General features: G+C 39.2%; 1 protein-coding gene across 2 annotated transcripts in view; it reads right to left on the bottom strand.

Annotated features, from left to right (window-relative positions):
- Positions 1–9528: 9528 nt before the first annotated feature.
- ZCCHC13 (zinc finger CCHC-type containing 13) overlaps positions 9529–21999 on the bottom strand; it is a 171285-nt gene continuing 158814 nt past the window's right edge. For both annotated transcript variants that reach the window (XM_053917432.2, XM_045191229.3), the window contains one exon: positions 9529–12736. In XM_053917432.2, the coding sequence (XP_053773407.1) occupies positions 12025–12540 (516 nt within the window). In that variant the 5' untranslated portion in view covers positions 12541–12736 and the 3' untranslated portion in view covers positions 9529–12024. The remainder of the gene's footprint in view (positions 12737–21999) is intronic.

The following is a 21999-nucleotide window of genomic DNA, read 5'->3' as shown; positions in this document are numbered from 1 at the left end:
CTCCCTCTCACAAGCAATTTACCCTCTGAGAGACTCAGGCAGTCCTCCTCTGTGCAGGAAAGACACAGCAGAGAGTCGGCAGGTCTGTCCTGTGATTGAAGGAGGCCTCTCAGCTTACAGTAATGGAATCCGCTCTGGCTGGAGAGCCCTGGCAACAGGGCTGATCCTTTGCTCTTTCCTTATCCTGATCTGTGACCCTGGGTGGGCAACTTCCTCCCTGTGGGTCTCACTTTCCTCTTCTATACAATGAAGGGGCTGGAACAGATGGTCTCTAGGGGCTCATTAGCTTCCGTGTTTCTATGATCTCCAGGAAAGGGAGACCCACAACCCTCCCTGGTACATGGTTGCTGGTCTTAATTGTCTTTGCAGTCAGAAGGGTCTTCCTTCCTGCTTCCCACTCTACTCTCTCTGAGCCTTATTTCCTCTGGCCGAGGCCCAGGCCTGGATAAGCATGTTGATTGTCCCAGAAGTACCTGGGTGGGCGTCAGGCATTTTCATCGCTACACACTCAAGTCACAATGGTGGCAGAGTGGGTTCTGGAGTCCCCAAGTCCCTGCTCCAGATCCCTGATCCCCGTGGTGTTCAGGAGGCAGCAGTGTTGAGACATGGAGATGAGCAATCACGGCACTGATTGGCTCCCTGCCCTCCACGTACCCCAGCCTCCCCATTTTCCAGACAAGGAAACAAGGACGTGTCCAAGGTTTCGTGTCCAACTCATATGTGTCCAACTCATACAGAGTTGGGACAGTGAGGAGCTTGGGGTGAAGAAGAGCCAGGTTCCCATCAGGAGGTAACTTTCCTGGGCAGACGTGGGGATGGTGAAGAGGCGAGCCAGTCCCCTAAGGAGCAAAGCTGTGGCATGAACTAAAGCCAGGTTGTGAAACTTACCCTCAGGGAGCTCCTGGGTTCTCCCTGGGGAACACAGGATACACACACACACACACACACACACACACACAGGCACACGTGCCTGCATGCCACAGGAGAGCAGGTCACAGCATGTCTGACTACTAAGTGCCTGAGCTGAGACACTAACTTGACCACCTGACCCATTGCCACTGAGTCTTCTGCCTACTTTAACAAATAGGGACTGATTATTGGGAACCAAACAATGAACAAGTGGGATGTGGTCCCTGCCCTCTCAGAGTGTGCAGCCTAGCTAGACAGGCAAGAGCTCAAAAGGAGATTCTGACCCAGAGAGTTAGCCCCAGGCCAAAGGCAGCTGGAGGCTGTGGGAGCCCAGCAGAGCCCATGCCAGGGGCTCCTGGACAAGGCCCGTGCTGCAGGCACTGTCCTGGCGCTGCTCATTTCTGGAGGAGTCAGTTCTGGTTGGTTGGGAAGGTAGCCTTGGGGAGAGATTGTTCAGGTCAGGCAGATAGGGTGTGAGAACTGGGCAAGTTCTGGGACTTGGAGGAGAGGTGAGGCTCCCCTTCTTCAGACCAGCAGGTTCTTGAAGTAGTGGGTTGGGACCCCAGAGCTCACTCTTGAGTCTTCAGTGGCTCTTCCGAGCAGAAGTTGCATATAAACTGGGCGCCCTTTCTCTTGCTGGTTGTGGTGATGTGCAAATAGTGGGTTGTGAGGTCTCAAAAAAAAAAATGGCAAAAGTTGAACTGTTCTGAAAAAACGCTCTCTTTCCCCTGCCCCTACTCATGCAGTGGGCTAACATGTTTCCTTCTTCAAACTTGTGCTCGTGGTTTATCTTGACCTTGGCAATTAACATAAAGGACACTGAGCAAGGCTGCCTCTTTTCCCCATCCCTGCTGCTCTTCTGTGTGTGGGGGAGGAAGTGACACAGGAAGGAATGGGGTAAAAGCATGGGAAGGCATCCTGTGGATTCTATATTCACTGAGCTCAGTGCCACGCAGAGATGTTTAAGTGAAACTTTCAGGGAAAAAATAAGGAAATCCCTTGTTTTAGTTGCCTGGTCATTCCCATTGTTTGCTTTCTGAGTTTTCTTGTTTCCAGGGAGTTTTGTAAGTATTGAGCTATGGAGAAGGTGTACGTTTCCTTGGAACAGACAGGGAGGGACCCTCTGGTCACTTGGGCACACCTCTCTGAGATTCTCCATCCATGTGGGGGTACTTGCCACCGGCCCTGTTGTGGGGCCTGTGCTCTCGGAAAACAGTGATCCCAGTGGGCCTGTAGTCCTTTAGAGGCCCAGGTTTTACCTCCCTTCTCTTCTCTATGTCAAGCCCCACCCTTGTCATACCTTGGAGGGGGGATAAAGCAGAGGTAGGGAGCAACCTAGCCTCTTCTTTCTCTGAGCTGCGATGGGAGGCCCAGAGAACACAGGGCTCTTGCTCTTGTTCCCAGAAACATAAGGCAAATATGATTAAAAGATTAAAATTTTTTATTGAATTTATGTGCTGATATAGTTTAATGAAATTATGTAAGTTTCAAGTGTACAATTCTATAATCCATCATCTATATATTGTATTGTTTGTTTTCCACTTCATGTCAAGTCTCTTTCCATACATTTATCCCCCCTTTACCCTCATCTACTTGCTCCCATCTCCTGTTCCTCTGCTAATCATCCATTGTCTGTGTCCATGAATTTTGCTTTTTTGTTGTTGAATTTATTGGGTTGACACTGGTTAGTAAAGCGGTGTAGGTTTCAGGTGTACAATTCTATAATACATTATCTGTATTTTGCATTGTGTGCTAATCACCAGAAGTTGTTTCCTTCCGTCACCATTTATTTTTCCATTACCTCTTGTATCTTTGTCCAGCACACTTCCCCTCTGGTCATCCCCATATTCTGTCTGTCTCTATGAGATTTTTTGCTTTGTTTTTTGCATAATACCTTCACCCTTTTCACCCAGCCCCCAAAATCCATCTCTCTGACAGCCGTCAGTCTGTTTTCTGTAACTGTGAGTCTGTTTCTGTTTTGTTTGTTACTTTATTTTGTTCATTAGATTCCGGATATAAGTGAAATCATGTAGTGCTTGTCTTTTTCTGACTGACTAATTTCACTCAGCATAATACTCTGCAGGTCTATCCATGCTATTTCAAAGGGTAAGATTTCCTTCGTTTTTATGGCTGAGTGGTATTTCATTGTGTAAATGTACTACAGCTTTTTTATCCACTCATCTACTGATGGGTACTTGGGCTGCTTTCAAGTCTTGGCTTTGTAAATAATGCTGCAATGAACATAGGGGTGCATATATTCTTTCAAATTTGTGTTTCAGGTTTCTTCAGATAAATTGTCAGAAGTGAAATTACTGGGTCATAAGGCAGATCCATCTTTAATTTTTTGAGGTAACTCCATACAGCTTACCACAGTGGCTGCACCAGTCTGCATTTCCACAAACAGTGCAAGATGGTTCCCCTTTCTCCACATCTTCCCCAGCACTTGTTGTTTGTTGATTTATTGATGATAGCCATTCTGACAGGTATCAGGTGATATCTTACTGTAATTTAAACTTGTTTTTTTGAGTAGTGACACTGAGCATCTTTTCATATGTCTCCTGGCCATCTCTACGTCCTCTTTGGAGAAGTGCCTGTTCAGGTCCTTTGACCATTTTATAATTAGATTGTTTGTATTTTTTGTACTGACTTTTTAAATTTCTTTATAAATTTTGGATATTAACCCCTTATCAGATGTAGCTACGAATATGTTCTCCCATTCAGTGGTAACCAAGACTAAAGCAGAACAGGAAGGGAAAATGGGTGGCCAGTTTTTAACTTTGGCTTCTCAATTGGAATTGCTTTCTGAGAGACTGAACAACTTTTTTTACTGCATAAATGACAGCCTGAACTCTTTTGGCTCTGAAGATAAAGGGCACTTCCTCCAGTTCAAATCTTGGGTGGTTTTAGGTGACTAACAATCTATGTGGAGGTGTCAGAGGGCATACCCCTTGATGTGCAGGAGCCGCATTGGGAATTCTAACTCAACCGTAATTAAATAATTGATTTGTCAGGGGACAAATGCATACAAAGGTTGGTTACCTAGCATTGTAAGTCCTCAAGACTGTTAGACAACTAGGGACAGAACCAAGATATGTAAGAGGGTTAAATGTGACTCAGGTGGTGAGAGTCCTTTGGAGCTCAACCCATAAGCAGCACACTTCAACCCACCACACAATATCCCTAGAAATTTGTTCAGACTCTGTATGTATGCAAAGAAAACAAAAATTAACATGGGAAATCATGCCTCCAAGGCCCAAAACTCCAAGCCGCAGCATCTATTAATACTCCTACAGGTATACAATAAATAGGAAAGCTTTACTGGTATTACAGAAATAGGAATACTTAACTAGAGGTAATATCAACTTAAGATGGCCAAAATGGAGAGTTGTTTTGGCACCTACATTACAATTTTGCATGCACAATTACAAAGTGTCAGCTCTAGGTATAAAGTGAATGAATGAGATTATCTTTTTAAAAAAATTATTGATTGATTTTAGAGAGAGAGACATCGATTTGTTGTTCCTCCTACTGATGCATTCATTGGCTGATTATTGTATGTGCCCTGATGAGGGGATTGAACCCACAACCTTGGTGTATCGGGGATGACACTCTAACCAACTGAGCTACCTGGCCAGGGCTGAGAAGCTTTTCTTAATTGGAAACTAGAAAATCCTAGGAGGAGCACAGATAAATTCTCCACAAGAGGTTTATCAGAGCTCTGGCTGGTGTGGCTCAGTGAGTTGAGCACTGGCCTTCAGACTGGAAGGTTGCTGGTTTGATTCCCAGTCAGGACACATTTCTGTGTTGTGGGCCAGGCCCCTACTTGGGGGTGTGTGGGTATGTGAGAGACCACCAGTCAGTGTTTCTCTCTCTCTCTTTCTCCTCTCTAAAATATAAGTAAATGAAATGTTCTTAAAAAGGAGTTGATCAGAACTTTTAGAGCCTGTGTCTGAATAAAGAAGTCTTCTGAAGCTGCTCAATGCCAACATCCCATTCTTCCCTCTTCTTCAACTTCCCCACTGTACCATTTACTTTATTGTCTGGACTTACTCTCCTTTCCTCCTCCCCATTCTCTCTCTTTTCTCACTTCCTCTACCCCAGCTCCCTACTGACCTCAGGGACAGTGAGAATGGAAAACCAAACCTGGATAGACTAGGAACAAAAAACAGAAATTCTGGAGCTTCCTTTAAAGAAAAGCTGATTTCAGGCAGATGGAAACAAGTATTTGTATAATTATATACATTCCTCGGACTAGAACAAAATTAAGAAATTTACATCATACAGATTTTCCCTACTCTCTCTGGGACCCTAATGGGTTCACAAAAGAATTTAATTTAGCTGTTAAAACACGTGATCCTGGCTATTCTTACCTTTTCCAGTTAATATACCTACTGGTTTCTGGAAACAAAGCAACAGAATTACTAAGAAGGGTTTGCTGGGAAAGCCCTGTAGGGAAGTCTGCTTTTATTGTAGAAAGCCAGGTCACCTTAAGAAGGGTTATAGAAAACTGAAATGGCATTTAGGGGGGGAAAGAAACAGAAGCAAGCATATGGTTGCTCTGACTCAGTTGCCTTTCCCCTCAGAGTAAAGCTTCTGTGGAAATGTTAGGAATATCTAATCAACCAATGACTGTTTTAAAATCAGAACCTGTTTCCTTCCAACTAGGTAATGTTATGGGAGAATATGTATTTTTGCTAATCAAATATGCCCCAATTCACTTCATAGGGCAATATTTTCTTGAAACTAATGGCACCCCCATACCCTTTTTCAGAAGAATGAAATATATTTTTAGAAGTAAGTAATTAGATACTGAACCAATTTGAAAAATAATGATTTTTTAAAAAACCACCATAAGAGGAAATCAATCTTGAGACTGAATGTTTGCTGCAGGACATTCCAAGGCAAATTTGGCCCTTTCCGGTACAGATACTGTCAAGGTTAAGTCAGCCACTCCTATTAAAATAACTATTGTATTCATAATACTTTGCCTCTACCTAATATTCATATTTACCAATATCCTTTAAAACCTGATGCAGTAGCTGAAATTAATTCCAATATACAAGATTACTTTCCAAAGGGTGCTTATAGTTTCATGTACAAGCCCCTGTAATTCTCCTATCCATCCAGTAAAGAAACCAGCGTAAAAGGACAGAGATTTGTACAGAATCTCATAGTTATAAATAAAATAGTTATTCCCAAACGACCTGTGGTTCCAATCCATGTAACTTATTATCACCTATTCCTGTGGACTGCCAATATTTTTCAGTAATAGATATATATAGCACCTTTTTTTTTTTTAGCACTTCTGTAAAGAGAGACAGGAGACAGAGAGACAGGGAGAGGTAAAGAGGGAGAGGGAGAGCGAAACCTCTTGGTTTTCATCTGGGAAGATCACAAGTTTACCTGAACAGTAATGCCCCAGGGATATGCAGAGTCCCACTTATTGTCTTAGATACTAACAGCTGATTTGGATGGTGTTAATTTACCAGAGATTTCACTCTAATCCAATATGTATATGCCTTTATTTTTATGCTCTAGGACATATCAAACTCCCAACAGGACACAATTTACCTATTACAATAACTAGCCATAAAGGGACATAGGATATTAAAGGACAAACTCAGATTCTGTTTACTCCAAGTAAAATATTTTGGTTACCTAATATCTAAAGATGAGCTACTAATTAACCCTAAAAGACTCAGATGAATAATATCCTTTTCCCTCCTAAAAATGGAAACAAACAAACAAACAAAAACAACTTAGAGGGTTCCTGGGTTTGACTGAATACTGTCACAATTGATTCTAAACTTTTTATTAATGGCCCAGCCTCTATATGTCTTATAAAATCAAATTGCCCTGATCGAATTCAGTGAAACCCAGAAGGGGAACCCAGTAGGAAAACAAGCCATAAAATCTCTAAAGAATTGTCTAAAGCTCCCACTCTGGGATACCTTAATTATAAACTTGATGACTTTTTGTAAAAATTATATGTTTACTGATTTTAGAGAAAGAGGAAGGGAGAGAAACATCAATCAGCTGCTCCCCCGCACACGCCCCAACTGGGGGATGGAACCTGAAACCCAGGCATGTGTCCTGATCAGAGTTTGAACCCTCAACCCTCTCGTGTATGGGATGATGCTCCAACCAACTGAGCCACACCAGCCAGGGCTAAACTTGATAACTTTTTACATATAAAAATAAAGGAAATTCTTTAGAAGTTTTAACTCAAAAACATGGAGATTATCATAGACCTGTTGGATATTATAGTCAGCAATTACACTCAGTACCCAAGTAGCCTCCCTGCATGACAACCATCTCTGCTATAGACAAATATGTGATAGTTATGATTTGTATGTCTCTTTCACTAGGTAGAGGTATTTCTCTGCAGGAGAGCAACAGCCTTAATGGTAGGTAAATTATTATTGGAAAAAATTATTTCCCAATTGGGAATGCCCTCTGAGTTACAGTGGCTGACGGACTCATTTTACTGGGCAAATAATGCAATTCCTTTGTAATGTTTGACCTATTCAGTATTTTCATGGTGCCTGTCACCTGCAGTTCTCTTAATTGGTAGAACATACAAATGATACAATTAAAACTCAACTAGGTAAATTTTCAGAAGCTTTTAATCTCCCTTAGCCAAAAGGTCTCCTTATTGTACTCCTCAACATGAAATCTACTTCTTTTGGTAAACTTACGGCTTTTCTCCATATGAAATAGTCACTGGTCACTCTATGCATCTAGATAAAGGGATATATAAATCAACCTTACTAAACAGAGACATTGTGCATTATTGTCAATAACTTATTAACCAGCTTATAAGGACTGATAAATTAGTGACATTTATTTCACAAGTGTGCTTGCAAAGACTTCAAAGACCATGACTTACAACCAGGAGATTTTTGTCCACTGGAAAAGACATTAATTAAAGACTCTCTCTCCAACATTGTTGGAAGGGACCTTATCAGGTGCTTAACCACAAGTGGACATCTACCTCTCTCTAACACCTCCACCTACAGCAGAGATCAAAGACCTCCCAAAGATGAGAAAATACCAACATCAGAAATAAACAGCTTTCCCAAGATATCAATAAAGCCTATACCTACAAATTGATGTTGAACTTTATTAGCTTGTCTTTACTTATCTGCTAATATTAATATTAATAATAATTATATTTGTTCTTTGGGATTTTCTCAAACTTTGTATATATAGCCCAACTGTTAGTAATTGCTAAAAGTGTATAACTCTTGTATTATGGATAATACACTTTTTATGGTTTTTCTTTGAAATTTATTTTTTAATATATTTATTGATTATGCTATTACAATTGTCTCATTTCCCCCCCTTCACTCCACTCTATCCTGCCCACCCCCTCCTACCCACATTCCCACCCTATAGTTCATGTCCATGGGTCATACATATAAGTTCTTTGGCTTCTACATTTCCTATATTATTCTCACCCTCCCCCTGTCTATGTTCTACCTACCATTTATGCTACTTATTCTCTGTACCTTTCCCCCCTCTCTCCCCCTCCCACTCCCCTATTGACAACCCTCCATGTGATCTCCATTGCTGTGGTTCTGTTCCTGTTCTAGTTGTTTGCTTAGTTTTCTTTTGTTTTCGTTTTAGGTGTGGTTGTTAATAACTGTGAGTTTGCTGTCATTTTTACTGTTCATATTTTTTATCTTCTTTTTCTTAGGTAAGTCCCTTTAACATTTCATATAATAAGGGCTTGGTGATGATGAACTCCTTGAACTTGACCTTATCTGAGAAGCACTTTATCTTCCCTTCCATTCTAAATGATAGCTTTGCTGGATAGAGCAATCTTGGAAGTAGGTCCTTGCCTTTCATGACTTGGAATACTTCTTGCCAGCCCCTTCTTGCCTGTAAGGTCTCTTTGGAGAAATCAGCTGACAGTCTTATGGGAACCACTTTGTAGGTAACTGTGTCCTTTTCTCTTGCTGCTTCTAAGATTCTCTCCTTCTCTTTCATCTTGGGTAATGTAATTATGATGTGCCTTGGTGTGTTCCTCCTTGGGTCCAGCTTCTTTGGGACTCTCTGAGCTTCCTGGACTTCCTGGAAGTCTATTTCCTTTGCCAGACTGGGGAAGTTCTCCTTCATTATTTGTTCCAATAAGTTTTCAATTTTTTGTTCTTCCTCTTCTCCTTCTGGCACCCCTATAATTCGGATGTTGGAACATTTCAAGATGTCCTGGAGGTTCCTAAGCCTCTCCTCATTTTTCCAAATTCTTGTTTCTTCATTCTTTTCTGGTTGGATGTTTCTTTCTTCCTTCTGGTCCACACCATTGATTTGAGTCCCAGTTTCCTTCGCATCACTATTGGTTCCCTATACATTTTCCTTTGTTTCTCTTGGCATAGGCTTCATTTTTTCATCTAGTTTTTGAACAAATTCAACCAATTCTGTGAGCGTCTTGATAACCAGTGTTTTGAACTGTGCATCCGATAGTTTGGCTATCTCTTCCTCGCTTAGTCGTATTTTTTCTGGAGCTTTGAAGTGTTCTGTCATTTGGGCCTTTTTTTTTTTTTGTCTTGGTGCGTCTGTTACTTTAAGGGGCGGAGCCTTAGGTGTTCACCGTGGCGGGGTAATGCTGGTCGCTGCTCTGTGACGCTGTACATGGGGGAGGGGCCGAAAGGGAGCAATGGCGCCCACTCCACTGTCCACCGGATTTCAGTCTTTCACTCCGCTACCCACAATCAAATTGGGCCCCTCTGGTGCTGGTTCCCGAGTGGGTGGGCTTGTGCACGCCCTAGGCCCCTGTGGGTCTCTCCAACGACCTCTCCTGTGAGGCTGGGAGTCTCTCCTGCTGTCACCCCAACCCCCACGGGCATTTTCAATCAGGGGTTTGAGGCTTTATTTCCCCGCGCTGGGGCCCTGGGTTACGCGGTCTGCTTCCCTCCCCTCCGTTCTTCCCGGTTTATCTGTGCGCGAGTGTGGGGCCTCGGGGTGCTACCCGCCGCTCTGCCTGCCCCGTTCTCTGCCACTCTGAGTCTGGCCCTCTTGATTTATCTGTACACAAATGTGGAGCCGCAGGGTCTGCTAGTGGTCAGACTTCCTGCCCCATTCGTCCCACACTCCACCAGTCTCGGTCCCACCACAGCAACACGAGTCCTCTCTGCTGTGGTGCCCGTCTCTGCCCCTCCTACCGGTCTGGATGTATGTTTCTTTTTTACCTACTTGGCGTCGGACTTCCTTGCCATTCGATTTTCTGTCAGTTCTGGTTGTGCGAGGAGGCGCAGTGTGTCTACCTACACCACCATCTTGGTTCTCTCGAAATTTGATAATATTTAATTTATCAATTTTTCCTTTTATAGGTTGTGTGTTTGTTGTCATGTCTTAGAACTCATTATCCACCCATGGATCCCAACATTTTTCTCTTATTTTTTTCCCTAAAAGTTTTATAGTTTGCACTTACATTAAGTCTGTGATTGATTTTCAGTTAATTTTCATGTAAGATGTGAAACTTGGACTGAAGTTTATTTTTTTTGCTTATTGGTGTCCAATTGGTCCAGTATCATTTGTTGCAAAGGCCTTACCTCTATTGAATTGAAATATATTTAAAAAAATAAATAAAATAAATAAAAAAAAGAATTTATTTGCCTTAGTGTGATATAGGTATTTCATGTTGTGTCTTCTCAGATTGGACTAAGATTGTCCCATTTAGGAGCTGGCAGTATGCCTGAGATTATCTTGTTGAAACAGCACAGAGAGGGACAGAATCAATTTCTAGAAGCCCAGGAGAGTCATAGAAGTCAAAACTTAGCTGAGTTGAAAGGGTCTGCCAGGTGGGAACAAAGGGTTACATATCAACTGTTATGAAGGTTCATAAAAGAATGTGACTTTAGTTACATTTCTTGCACCATTTGAATTTATGAGCCAAAATTTTACCCTCTACACTATTTTTTCTGCTATAAATTCTATTACATTCAAAGTTTGATTGTCATCATTGTTATTTTCTAAACCATTGTCCATTACAATTTCAATTTTCTCTTGGCACAATAGTTACCCCCCCAACCCAGGTTTTATTTACAATTTAAAAGTGCCTTCTTTATTTTATAGAACTTTAGTTGTTTTTCAGTTACAATTCTTAAAAATAGATTTCAGCATCTAAAACTGAACATTTTCATACATGTGAAAACACATTTATCAGAAACTCCTAAATATAAATATAATTGTTGTATCTGTGAAAATGTATATTTTTGAAATTACTGAAGACCCAATCTATGTTTAATCTTAATGTTTATACTTATGTTCTTAGATTTTGAAAACCATATAAGTTCAAACTTTGCCATCAATATCTTTAATGCTCGGAATTTGCTGCTAAGGTTTTTTTGTCTAGTTGTTTTTTTTCTCATTGCTCTCTTTAAGCCCTTTAAGCACATTATACATATTTTTTCTGGTTTATTTTCATTAAACTATACACTCTATGCAGGGTCAGATAAAGGTGTCTTTTAAGGTTATTTAAAAGCTAATGAAGTCAAATGATTCAAAGCAATGAATACATAATAAAGTTACTTTGTCAAGGCCATAGTCATTTCTAGAATCAGCTTTATTTATGCAATGAATCTCTGAGGAAATGTCACCTCCTCAGGGTACCACGTGTATCTAAAACAGAATCATGTGTGCCCTACCCCCCCACCAACATACACAGTCTCCTTTTGCTTGGTGTTCTTTTTCTCTGTAGCAATTTATCTTCATCTGACACAGTACATATTTTATTTGTTAATGGATTCTAGGCCTGGGTTCTCAAACTTGCTCTGATTTATTTACTGATGTATCCTTAACTCCTCCAGTAGTAGCTGGCACACTTTAGGTCTTAATTGGAGCTTAAATAAAAACACTCCAAAGAACCTAGAAATTGCCTTAGGCTTAAAATGACTATCTAATAAGCAGATTTACCAGTGGTACAGAAACACATTAATTATAAGACATCTACAAGTGAGATTTTTTTTCCAGCCCTTTCCTCCTTTAACATGATAATTAAAGCTAACTGGCCTGGGAGTAACTTCTATCTATCAAGCTTCAGTCAGTGAAGATGTTTCATAAAGAATAATACAATTATCAATGAGCAAAAGGCGGGGGCACGAAGGAAAAAACTTAAGCGGTAGTTTCAGTTGGGCATTCCGCGGCTAAATGACCATACTCGCCACAGCGGTAGCACTTGACCTCCTTTGTCTTGGTGCAGTTGTTGGCCATATGGCCAGTCTCGCCACACCGGTAGCACTTGATTTGTGGGCAATCTTTCTGAATGTGACCGTGTTCACCACAGGTGTAGCACTGTTGCTCTTCGGGATGGTCACAATCACGAGCAAGATGGCCTGGTCTGCCACAAGAGTAACAGCACAGCTCTCTCACGTGCTTAGACTTGACACAGTCTTTGGCGATGTGACCACTTTTCCCACAGTTGTAGCAGATGTCCTCAAGAAAGTCACAGTCCTTAGCATGATGACCAGATGCACCGCAGCGGTAACAGAAGTCAGGCAGGGTGGTGGAACTGCACTGAGAACCTCTGTCATGGCCTCTAGCTCCGTGCCCTCGAGCTTGTCCTCCTCTACGGCATCCCCAGGCCCAGTAGCCAGAGCGTCCACAGCTGAAGTATTCCTTACTGCTCATGGCTGCAGTGAGATCTTCTAGTGGGCCAGTGCGCCGCTGCCCCGGAGGCCCTGCCGCAGCTCCCCTTGGTGTGGCTTAGAAAGGCGTAGCTGTTTTTCTCTAGGAACTTCCAGGACGTCACACTAGGTTTGCGTACACTGCCATTCGTGCGTCACAGCCATTCCAGCAGCCATTCCTTCCTGACTTTCTACCTATCCTTGAAGCCAAAAGCACAGGAGTAGTGTTTTCCGTTTTTTAAAAATAAAACCTTGGGTCAGTAAGTTTGAGTTTGATTCCTTCCCTATTCAGAAAACGTGCCCTGTGAGATTTATTATAATTAAGACAGGCCTTCTTTGTGGTCTACTTAGCAGATGACCAGTTTTTATGTATGTGCTATGGACATAGGAAAAATATGTGTGAAATGTATCTAATCCAGTAAATGAAAGAAACAAATTATAACAAAATAACCTATTTTTTGTTTTGAAAAATAAAATACACTAACCACTGGAAGCCAATAGTGGGAGATAGATGACATACTCAAGGTATCCAAATCAATAAAGTTATTTATGAAAAAAATAAATAAAATATAAATGTCCATAAAAATATGAGATACATAGGACAAAAAAATCTGTAGAATGCCACAGGGAGAAGGTTTATTCATAGGTTAGCCTGTTTTATTGCAGTAATTTTAGTTTCCAACATAATCACCACCATTTAAGTTATAAAACAATACAATTAAAGTATTCAGTATAAAGAATACACTATTACTTGGGAAATAAATTACAAAAGCATAATTTACACATTGGACATATTTCCTCTCTATTTTCCCAATTGTTTATATCTTATATAAACCTCATAAAGATTTGTGGACATGTTCTTCATTTATATAGATAAATAAGTATGGAAAACTAGGCACAGAAAAATCAAGACAAGCTATTTGAGACTTATATGATTGAATATGACTTTTTTCCTCCTTATTTTCCTTCTCTGTACTTTACAATTTTTGAAATGTTTTGGGGTTGTATAATTTTAAAAATTCACAATAAATATTTTTATTTAAGCTATTAGTTAACTATACGATTTGCATATAAAATTTATTCAGACAGCCAGTACAAATATATTTGGTAAAATACAGACATAAGAATAATGCATATAGCCCTGGCTGGTGTGGCTCAGTGGATTAAGTGCTAGCCTATAAATCAAGGAGCTGCTGGTTCAATTCCCGGTCAGGGCACATGCCTGGGTTGTGAGCCAGGTCCCCAGTGGGGGGTGCATCAGAGGCAACCACACATTGATGTTTCTTTCCCTCCCTTCCCCTTTCTAAAAAGTAAATAAACAAAATATTTTTTAAAAAAATAATGCATATAGTAATTGGTCTTTATTTTCAATATCACTTCATTGGTATGTGGAACTGGTTTCACAAATGCAACCACAAAGAAAAACATTTTCAAAAATTAAAGTTTAAAGCCAAAGAACATGAGTAGTTGCCACCTATAGTGATGAAATGAGTTTTATTCCTAACAATTAAATGATGCTACATAAATGGTTTCAAATGGCAAAATTCTCTCTGTGGTTCAAATTTTGATATATGTTTATTAAAATAACCTTATTAATTATTATGTTTGAATCTTCCCTTAGGTTTATATTTTATTAAAGTAATACATGCCTATAATATATACAGCATTGTTTTTTTCAAGCAGCTTTTTAAAAAATATATTTTATTTATTTATTTTTAGAGAGAGGGACAGGGAGAGAGGAAGAAAGGGAGAGAAACGTCAGTGTGTGAGAGATACATCAACAGGTTGCTCTCACACGCCCCCAACTGGGGACCTGGCTCATAACCCAGGCATGTGCCGTGACTGGAAATTGAACCCACAACCTTTTTGGTTTGCAGGCCAGTGCTCAATCCACTAAGCCACACCAGCCAGGGCTCAAGCAGCTTTAATTGAGACGTGAAGAAATGCATTTTACATCCACCTCTCTATATATGTGTATGTGTATACATATATATAAACTCAAATGAGTTTAAGAAAAAATACTTAATGCATACAATGCATTTTGATGTCTCTATTCCTGTTGTAAAAAATGCTGGTTGTGACTCATTAAGCTGATTTCTCAGTTCACTAAATAATTGTAACTCAATTTGAAACACACAGAATGACCATTTAGCCCTCTAATACCTACAAAATCTTTTTGTCCACCTCAATCATTTTCATAATTTAAGTTCTCCACTCCACCCCCCCACCCACCCTTTCACTTTTCTCCTAATATTGGTTAGGTCAATATCCAACATTTACATAACTATAGCTATGTAAATGCTATTCATGTCTAAGCCGTGAATACTTTTATCACTTTTCATTAACCTGAATAGCTTTTTGTCTCCTGAAGTTAGTTACTGTCATTCTTCATTTATTAGTTTCTCATATACTTATCTTAATTCTATCTCATAGATCTATATGGCTATCCTTATACCAGCACCAGTCTTCACTACTGTAACTTTATATTTTCTTTTGAAATTAAGAAGAGTGAGGCCTCCAACTTTGCTCTTCTTTTCCAACTTTGTTGTGACTATTCCGAGTCCCTTGCACTTCCACATGAATTTTAGTGTCAGCATGTCAATTTCTGCAACAAACGCAACTGAGATTTTGATATACAGGGTCCAGCACAAATAATGCCCCCTTTTTATTATAAAATCTTCTGTTACAAAATCATAAGCATGTAATTCTGTAATATAACAATATCACACTCAAGCACACCATATGACATTTTAGGTGAAATGTTCAAATTAAAACTATAAATTATTACACCCATATCATTACCCTACCAACCACACTCAAGCAAGAGTTACTTCTGCCAGATCCTGTATAGTGTGGAGATCAATTTGAGGAGTATTCCTTTAACAATATATTTCTTAAAGATTTTATTTATTTGTTTTCATTTTCTTTCTTTTTTTAAAGATTGTATTTATTTATTTTTAGAGAGAGAGGAAGGGAAGGAGAAAAAGGAGGAGAGAACCATCAATGTATGGTCACCTCTCATGCGCCCCCTACCATCCAGAGCAATTTATTTATTTTTAGAGAGTGGAAGCGAAGAAGAAAGAGAGGGAATGAAACATCAATATGTGGTTGCCTCTCATGCGCCCCCAACCAGGGACCTGGCCTGCAACCCAGGCATGTGCCCTGACTGGGAATCGAACCAGTAACCCTTTGGTTCTCAGGCCAGCACTCCATCCACTGAGCCACACCAGCCAGGGCCCTCTACTGTTTTTCATCCACAATTAGGAGTCCGCAGATGCAGAGGACTAACTATGCATTAATCTATGCCACTTTATATAGATGATTTGAGCATCCACAGATTTTTGTATCCATAGGGCTCCTGGAACCAATTCCCCATGGATACTGAGGAACAAGTAAGATTTAGGGGAGTCAAAATTATTGTTTATATGGTATATTTCATTGATTTTTATATGTTCATTTAACACTATATTCCTGAGATAAATACCATTTGATTGAAGTATATAGTCCTTTTTATATGCTTCTGGATTTGGTTTCCTAGCATTTTGTTGAAGATTTTTGCATTTATATTGAAAAATAATATTGATCTGTAGGGCTTTTTTTCTTGTGATATCTCTGTCTGGTTGCCATTTCAAGGTAATCCTGACTTCAAAGAATGATTTTGGAGATTTTCCTACCTCTTCTATGTTTTGGAATAGTTGGTGAAGAATTGATACTATTTCTCCTTTAAATGTTTGGAAGGCTTCACTAGTGATGCCATCTCTGCCTGGACTTTTCTTGTGGAAAGTATTTGAATTACTTAGTCTCTTTACTTGTAATAGGTCTATTCTGATTTCATGTTTCTTCTTGAGGCAGTTTTGGCTGTTTGTGTCTTTCTGGCACTTTATCTGTTTCATCTAATTTATTTAATTTAATGTTGTGCAGTTGTTCATAGTATTCCCTTATACTCCTTTTATTTTTGTAAGGTCAGTAGTGATGTACTCTCTTTAATTCCTGATTTTAGAAATTTGAGTTTTTTCTTTTTTTGGTCAGTACAGCTTAAGGGTTTTTTTATTTTTCTTCAATTTTTCTGATCTTTTCATATCACCAACTTTTGGTTATGTTGATTTTCTCTTGTTTTTCTCTTATCTGTTTTATTTATTTTCACTTTAATTTTTATTACTTTCTCCCTTCTTCTTGCCTTCAGCTTAGTTTGTTCTTGTTTTTTCAGTTTCCTAAGGTGGAGGATTATGTTATTGATTTGAGATCTTTCTTCTTTTATAATATAGGTGTTCACAGGTATTAATTTCCCTCTGAGCACTAACTTAGCTGCAGCCCATAAATTTTGATATGTCATGTTTTCTTTTTTATTTATCTCAAAGTATTTTCTAATTTTCCTTGTGATTGCTTTTTGATCACTTGCTTATTTGGGAGTGTAATGTTTAATTTCCATACATGCATTAATTCCCCAAATTTCCTTCTGTTATTGATGTTTAATTTCATTCCATTGTGACTATAGAACATGTTTTGTATAATTTTAGTCATTTTACATTTAGTGAGGCTTGTTATATGGCCTAGCATATGGTCTTTCTTGGAGAATGTTCCATGAGTGCTTAAGAAGAATGTTTATTTTGTTGCTATCCATTAGAGGATTCTATATACATCAATTACATCAATTTGGTTGGTAGTGTTGTTCCAGTTTTCTATATCATTGCTGATTTTCTGTCTACTTTTAGTATCCATTACTGAAAGTGGGGTATTCAAGTCACCAATTATTATTGTTGGATTATCTTTTATCTATTCAATTTTGTCAGTTTTTTCAATGCATATTGAGGCTTTTTTGTTAGATATACATATATACCTATATATATAAACATATATATTTTTATAACTGTTACAGTTTTTTTGATGAATCAAAACTTTTATCATTATAAAATGCTTTAACCCTTTAAATATTTCTCAGAGGTGTCATAGTTGCCTCTATCTTATTACTCCTCTGAAGTAGGCCTACGTCATCTCTTGAGTAAGTGCATTTTTTTTTGTAAAATGCAAAGCTGACCATACCACTCCTTGCTTGAATTCTTTCTCTCCAATAATTACTAGATAAACCCTGTTAAGCCCAAGAGAGAAAGTAATCTTCCCAAAATCAAATTAAGACAGTGACTGAGCTTAGACTATATTCTAGGTTTCTCAACTTCTGGTTGAATACTCCCTTTACAATATGTACCACTGAGCTGGGTACTCTAGATTGGCCCATACAATCTTCATTTAATTCTCCTTCTTGTTTGAGTAATTAGAAAGTCAAAAATTCCACTTTCTTTACTCCCTTGCATCCATAGTTCTGGAGGCAAAATAGGATCCATCAATTACAATCAACTCTTCAAGATTTAGAAGGTAAATATAACATCTTCCAGACACATTTTCCCTGTTTTGGCTGGCAAGTGAATTGTAAAGACTTGAAACACAAATAAAATAACATTTTGCTGTTCATTCACCAGCTTTGAATGCCAAAAACCAATTATGGCAGAGACAGCAGCAGCGGTGGTTTTCATTTTGACTTTCAGTTTCTTGGATCACAGCCCTTGAAGTGTATTTTTGAATTGATGAATCTAGTTGTAGCCTCATAGATAGTAGCAACACTGTTGGTCAGTTCTGTGTCCTTCTGGGTGATATTCCTTGAGACTTAGCCTACAACATGTTCCTCCTTTCCCTCCAAGTAGTTTGTAAGCATCCAATTTTCTATATTAAATTCCTTCCTACATCTAAGATTCAGGTAGGTTTCCTGCTTTTTTAATGAACCCTGATTGATACAAACATCTCCAAAATTATAATTATGACCTCTTTAAAATCATACACATGCTCTTAAATGCCACCTTTTTGCTTTATAACAAGGTATTTCTATTGCCTATACACAACAGTGCTTCCATTCTAGGCCTTAGTGTAACTTGTCATCCAGCCCTGCTCTGGGGTCAATACATGACTCTCCAAGCAATCACGATGAGGGATGGCCTGGGGGCCCCTGGCCAGAAGGAATGTTGCTTTGGAAATGGATTGTAACTCCCTCCTTATCTCCTTTTGGGAGCACCTTCTTGTCCTGTGACTGCTTCTTGAGCTTTTCTGTCTGCATGTACACACTGAGGTAATGTAGTTTAGAGTCATGCATAGGGCATTTGCCTCCTTTGTCTGGGACCCCGTATAACAAGCCTCAGACTGTAGGAGGTGTGGTCTCTCTCACACTGACCGGCCACCCTCGGTGCACTCCCCTATAATGTGAGTAATAAACGGCATGTCCATGTCTGGTAGTCCTCGGGGTGGGGTTTTGTTTTGTTTTGTTTTGTTTTTGTTTTTGTTTTTTTTTTAATATCACGAACACTTAAGCAGCTCCCCAGTTTGGAGCTCCTGTGCTACAACCATCCCCCACCCCCAGCTAGGGGTTGAATTCTGCTGCAAGAGGTCATTCTCTGCATAATTTATCAAGGAGTCAGTAATCAGATCAATCTTATTTCTTTGCCTACTAGCCAAAGTGTTCATATATTTAAACTTATAAACCTCCAGAAATGAAATCAAGGCCCTAATTAACATGAGTTTGTTACTATACCATCTTTCGGTCTCTGTTTTCCCATTGGAGGAGGTGCAAGAGTCCCCAAAGTCACAAAGAACAGACCAGTTCTTTTTCTGCCAAAGTAGACTTGTACTATCATGGAAAAATTATTAGACTCTAAGAAGACAAGGGTACTTCCTACTTCCTCAGTTGTTTTACATCTTTGTAATGGTAGCTTTTGCAGGGTTAAGGCCAGTCCCATGAAGATTTAGTCAATGCACAGTTTGGCAAAGCAAAGCTGTATTCAAGGGATGGATAGAATATTTTTTCTTTTACTATTTCTCCAGAAAGTAGTCAATACCCCAATGTCTCAATTCAGGGGATTCACATGTTTCTGGAAACTCTCTGTGTTAGTCAAGATTCTTCATAGAAATAGAATTAACATGAGATTATATATATGTGGGTTAGCAGGCTGGAGGCCCAGGGAAGAATCAGAGCTGTAGTTCAATTCCAAATACTGTCAGGCTGAGAATGCAGGGAAGAGCTGATGTTCAAGTTCAAAGGTTTCCTGCTGCCAGAATTCTCTCTTGGTGTGGGAGGTTAGTCTTTTGTTCTATTCATACTTTCATCTGATGAATGAGGTCCACCCATAATACAGAGAGCAATCTGCTTTATTCAAAATTTACCCATCTAAGTGTTAATTATCCAAAAACACCCCACAGAATCATCCAGAATAATATTTGACCACATATCTGGGCACCATGGCCCAACCAAGTTGGCACATAAAATTAACCATCACAGCCTCTAAAAAGGTTCATTCTCCTAAGGAATGTATAGGATTGGGGAAAAGAGGAAAATACAGCCTTAGAATGTTATCCCAAGATTGGTGGATACAGTAGGGGGCCCTAAATTTCTCTTTTACTTCTCCTGAGGAAGTGCTTATGAACTGGGAAGTTCAAATAAGTAGGCTTAAGATCCTAGGTATTTTATAGGGTTCAAGATTTACAAGCTCTTTCTTGAATTTCTCTTCAGATGGGATCATAGTATATTAAGAAAGTTTTGTCAAAAGGAAGAAAAGTGGAAAGAGCAAGTAACTCCATCTGCAAGAATTATTACCGTATTTTTCAGACTATATAAGACACACTCCCCCCCAAATTTGGGAGGAAAGTGGGGGTGCATCTTATAGTTCAAATGTAGCTTACCTAGCTCGCTGGGGGGTGGGAGGGGGCGGTGGTGGAGCTGGGCTTTTTTTTCCATATTTTCCTCCTCTAAAACCTAGGTGAGTCTTATGGTTCAGTGTATCTTATAGTCCAAAAAATATGGTATATGCTAACCTCAACTTTATATAATACTTAAAAAAATGGAATACTGTCCATTTATTAAAATGATAAAGATAATAATTAGAAACATAGAAAAATAGTTAAAACACATTACACTTATAAAATAGTTCATGTTAAACCATTGTATATTTAAACAAAAATTGAAATAACACAAAGATATGCTGATGGACATGAGGTTTCTTTTTGGGGTGATGAAAAGTTCTAAAATTGTGGTAATGGTTGTACAACTCTGTGAATAATCTAAAATCCATTACATTTCACATTTGAATTTGGTGAATTGTATGACATGTGAATTATATCTCAATAAAACCATTATAACAAAAAAATAACACAAAGTAAAAGCATTTGTTATAATGGTATTGTATTCTGGGTAAATGTCCTCTCCTTTTAATAAATGATTCTTTTAATTTAGGAAAGAGGTTCTTTGTACCACTATAACATCAGGCATTCTATTTATCTCTTTTTTCTTTCTGAATTTTTACATTGTTGTATAAGTTTTTTGTGCAAATTATGTAAAAAAAAACACGAGTTTCCATTATTTTTCCAAATAATGCTAATATGACATTATTAACAAGTTAATTAGAGAGGACAATGATGTACATATACTATGTGTCTCCAGATTTATTGATTTGTGGGTCTCAGTTTTTGACATTTGCAAACTGGCTTTCTTAGAAAGCCAAAAGAACTAGCTACCAAAATAAAGCATCATAAAAAGAACCAAGTATTACCTTGTATTCTCTCCTCCTCACATCCAAAGAGGAATTCAACATCTTGTTGAATAAGTGATGCCACTCCTCTTAAAATTACTATGTGAATTTCTCACAGAAGACAGGAATAAGCCTTGTATCTAGCCATGAAGGACACTGAAGAGTAATTTTAATGTCCAGACAATTTCAGAGTTGTGAAGAGAAAGAAAAAGGTATTGCATATTGCTACTTGCTCCAAATTGATTGAACACTGTTGCCTTTTTTGTTTTGTGCAAGGGGTGTTTTGGTGTCCTGTCTGTGATCTTCTTCATGGGTCCATCATCAAGTGTTCTTTTTGCCCAAATATAACCAGAGGCATTGAAATTAAGAACAAACTGACAGTAACCAGAGGGGAGGTGGGAGGGGATATTGGAGGGATTAGGGGGAAGGGTCTTGAAGGAACATGTATAAAGGACACAGACAAAGCCAAAGGGGGGTAGAATCAAGGGTGGGAGGTGGGGATGGCTGGGGTGGGGGGGAGTGGTCCAGGGGAAATAGAGACAACTGTATTTGAACAACAATTTTTTTAAAAAAGAGTTTTCTTTGCCTGACACTAGCTGGTGGGGCCCACCCAGCTTGAGAGCTGCTTTGGGGAAGATTATGATATAATATCTTTTTAATAACTTTTTTTTTACAGTTTGCAACATTAAGCACCCAAGAGATCAGTGAGAGGTTCCGTTGGCCTGCGGACTGGCATTGAAAACCAAGAATGGAAGGGTAAGCCAGTAAGGATATCAACGAATAATAGTAGCCAACAAGGAGACTGGGCAATGAAATAGTGGGCTAAGAAGAATGGGAGAGGAACTGATGAAGGAAGGATGGGCTGAAGGAGGAATGGTAGTGCAGATCAGTGTGACCAA

Source organism: Desmodus rotundus, chromosome X, assembly GCF_022682495.2.
Source record: "Desmodus rotundus isolate HL8 chromosome X, HLdesRot8A.1, whole genome shotgun sequence".
Classification (NCBI taxonomy): Eukaryota; Metazoa; Chordata; class Mammalia; order Chiroptera; family Phyllostomidae; genus Desmodus; species Desmodus rotundus.
Note: the sequence above shows the minus strand (reverse complement) of the source record. Positions and strands in the feature narration are given on the sequence as shown.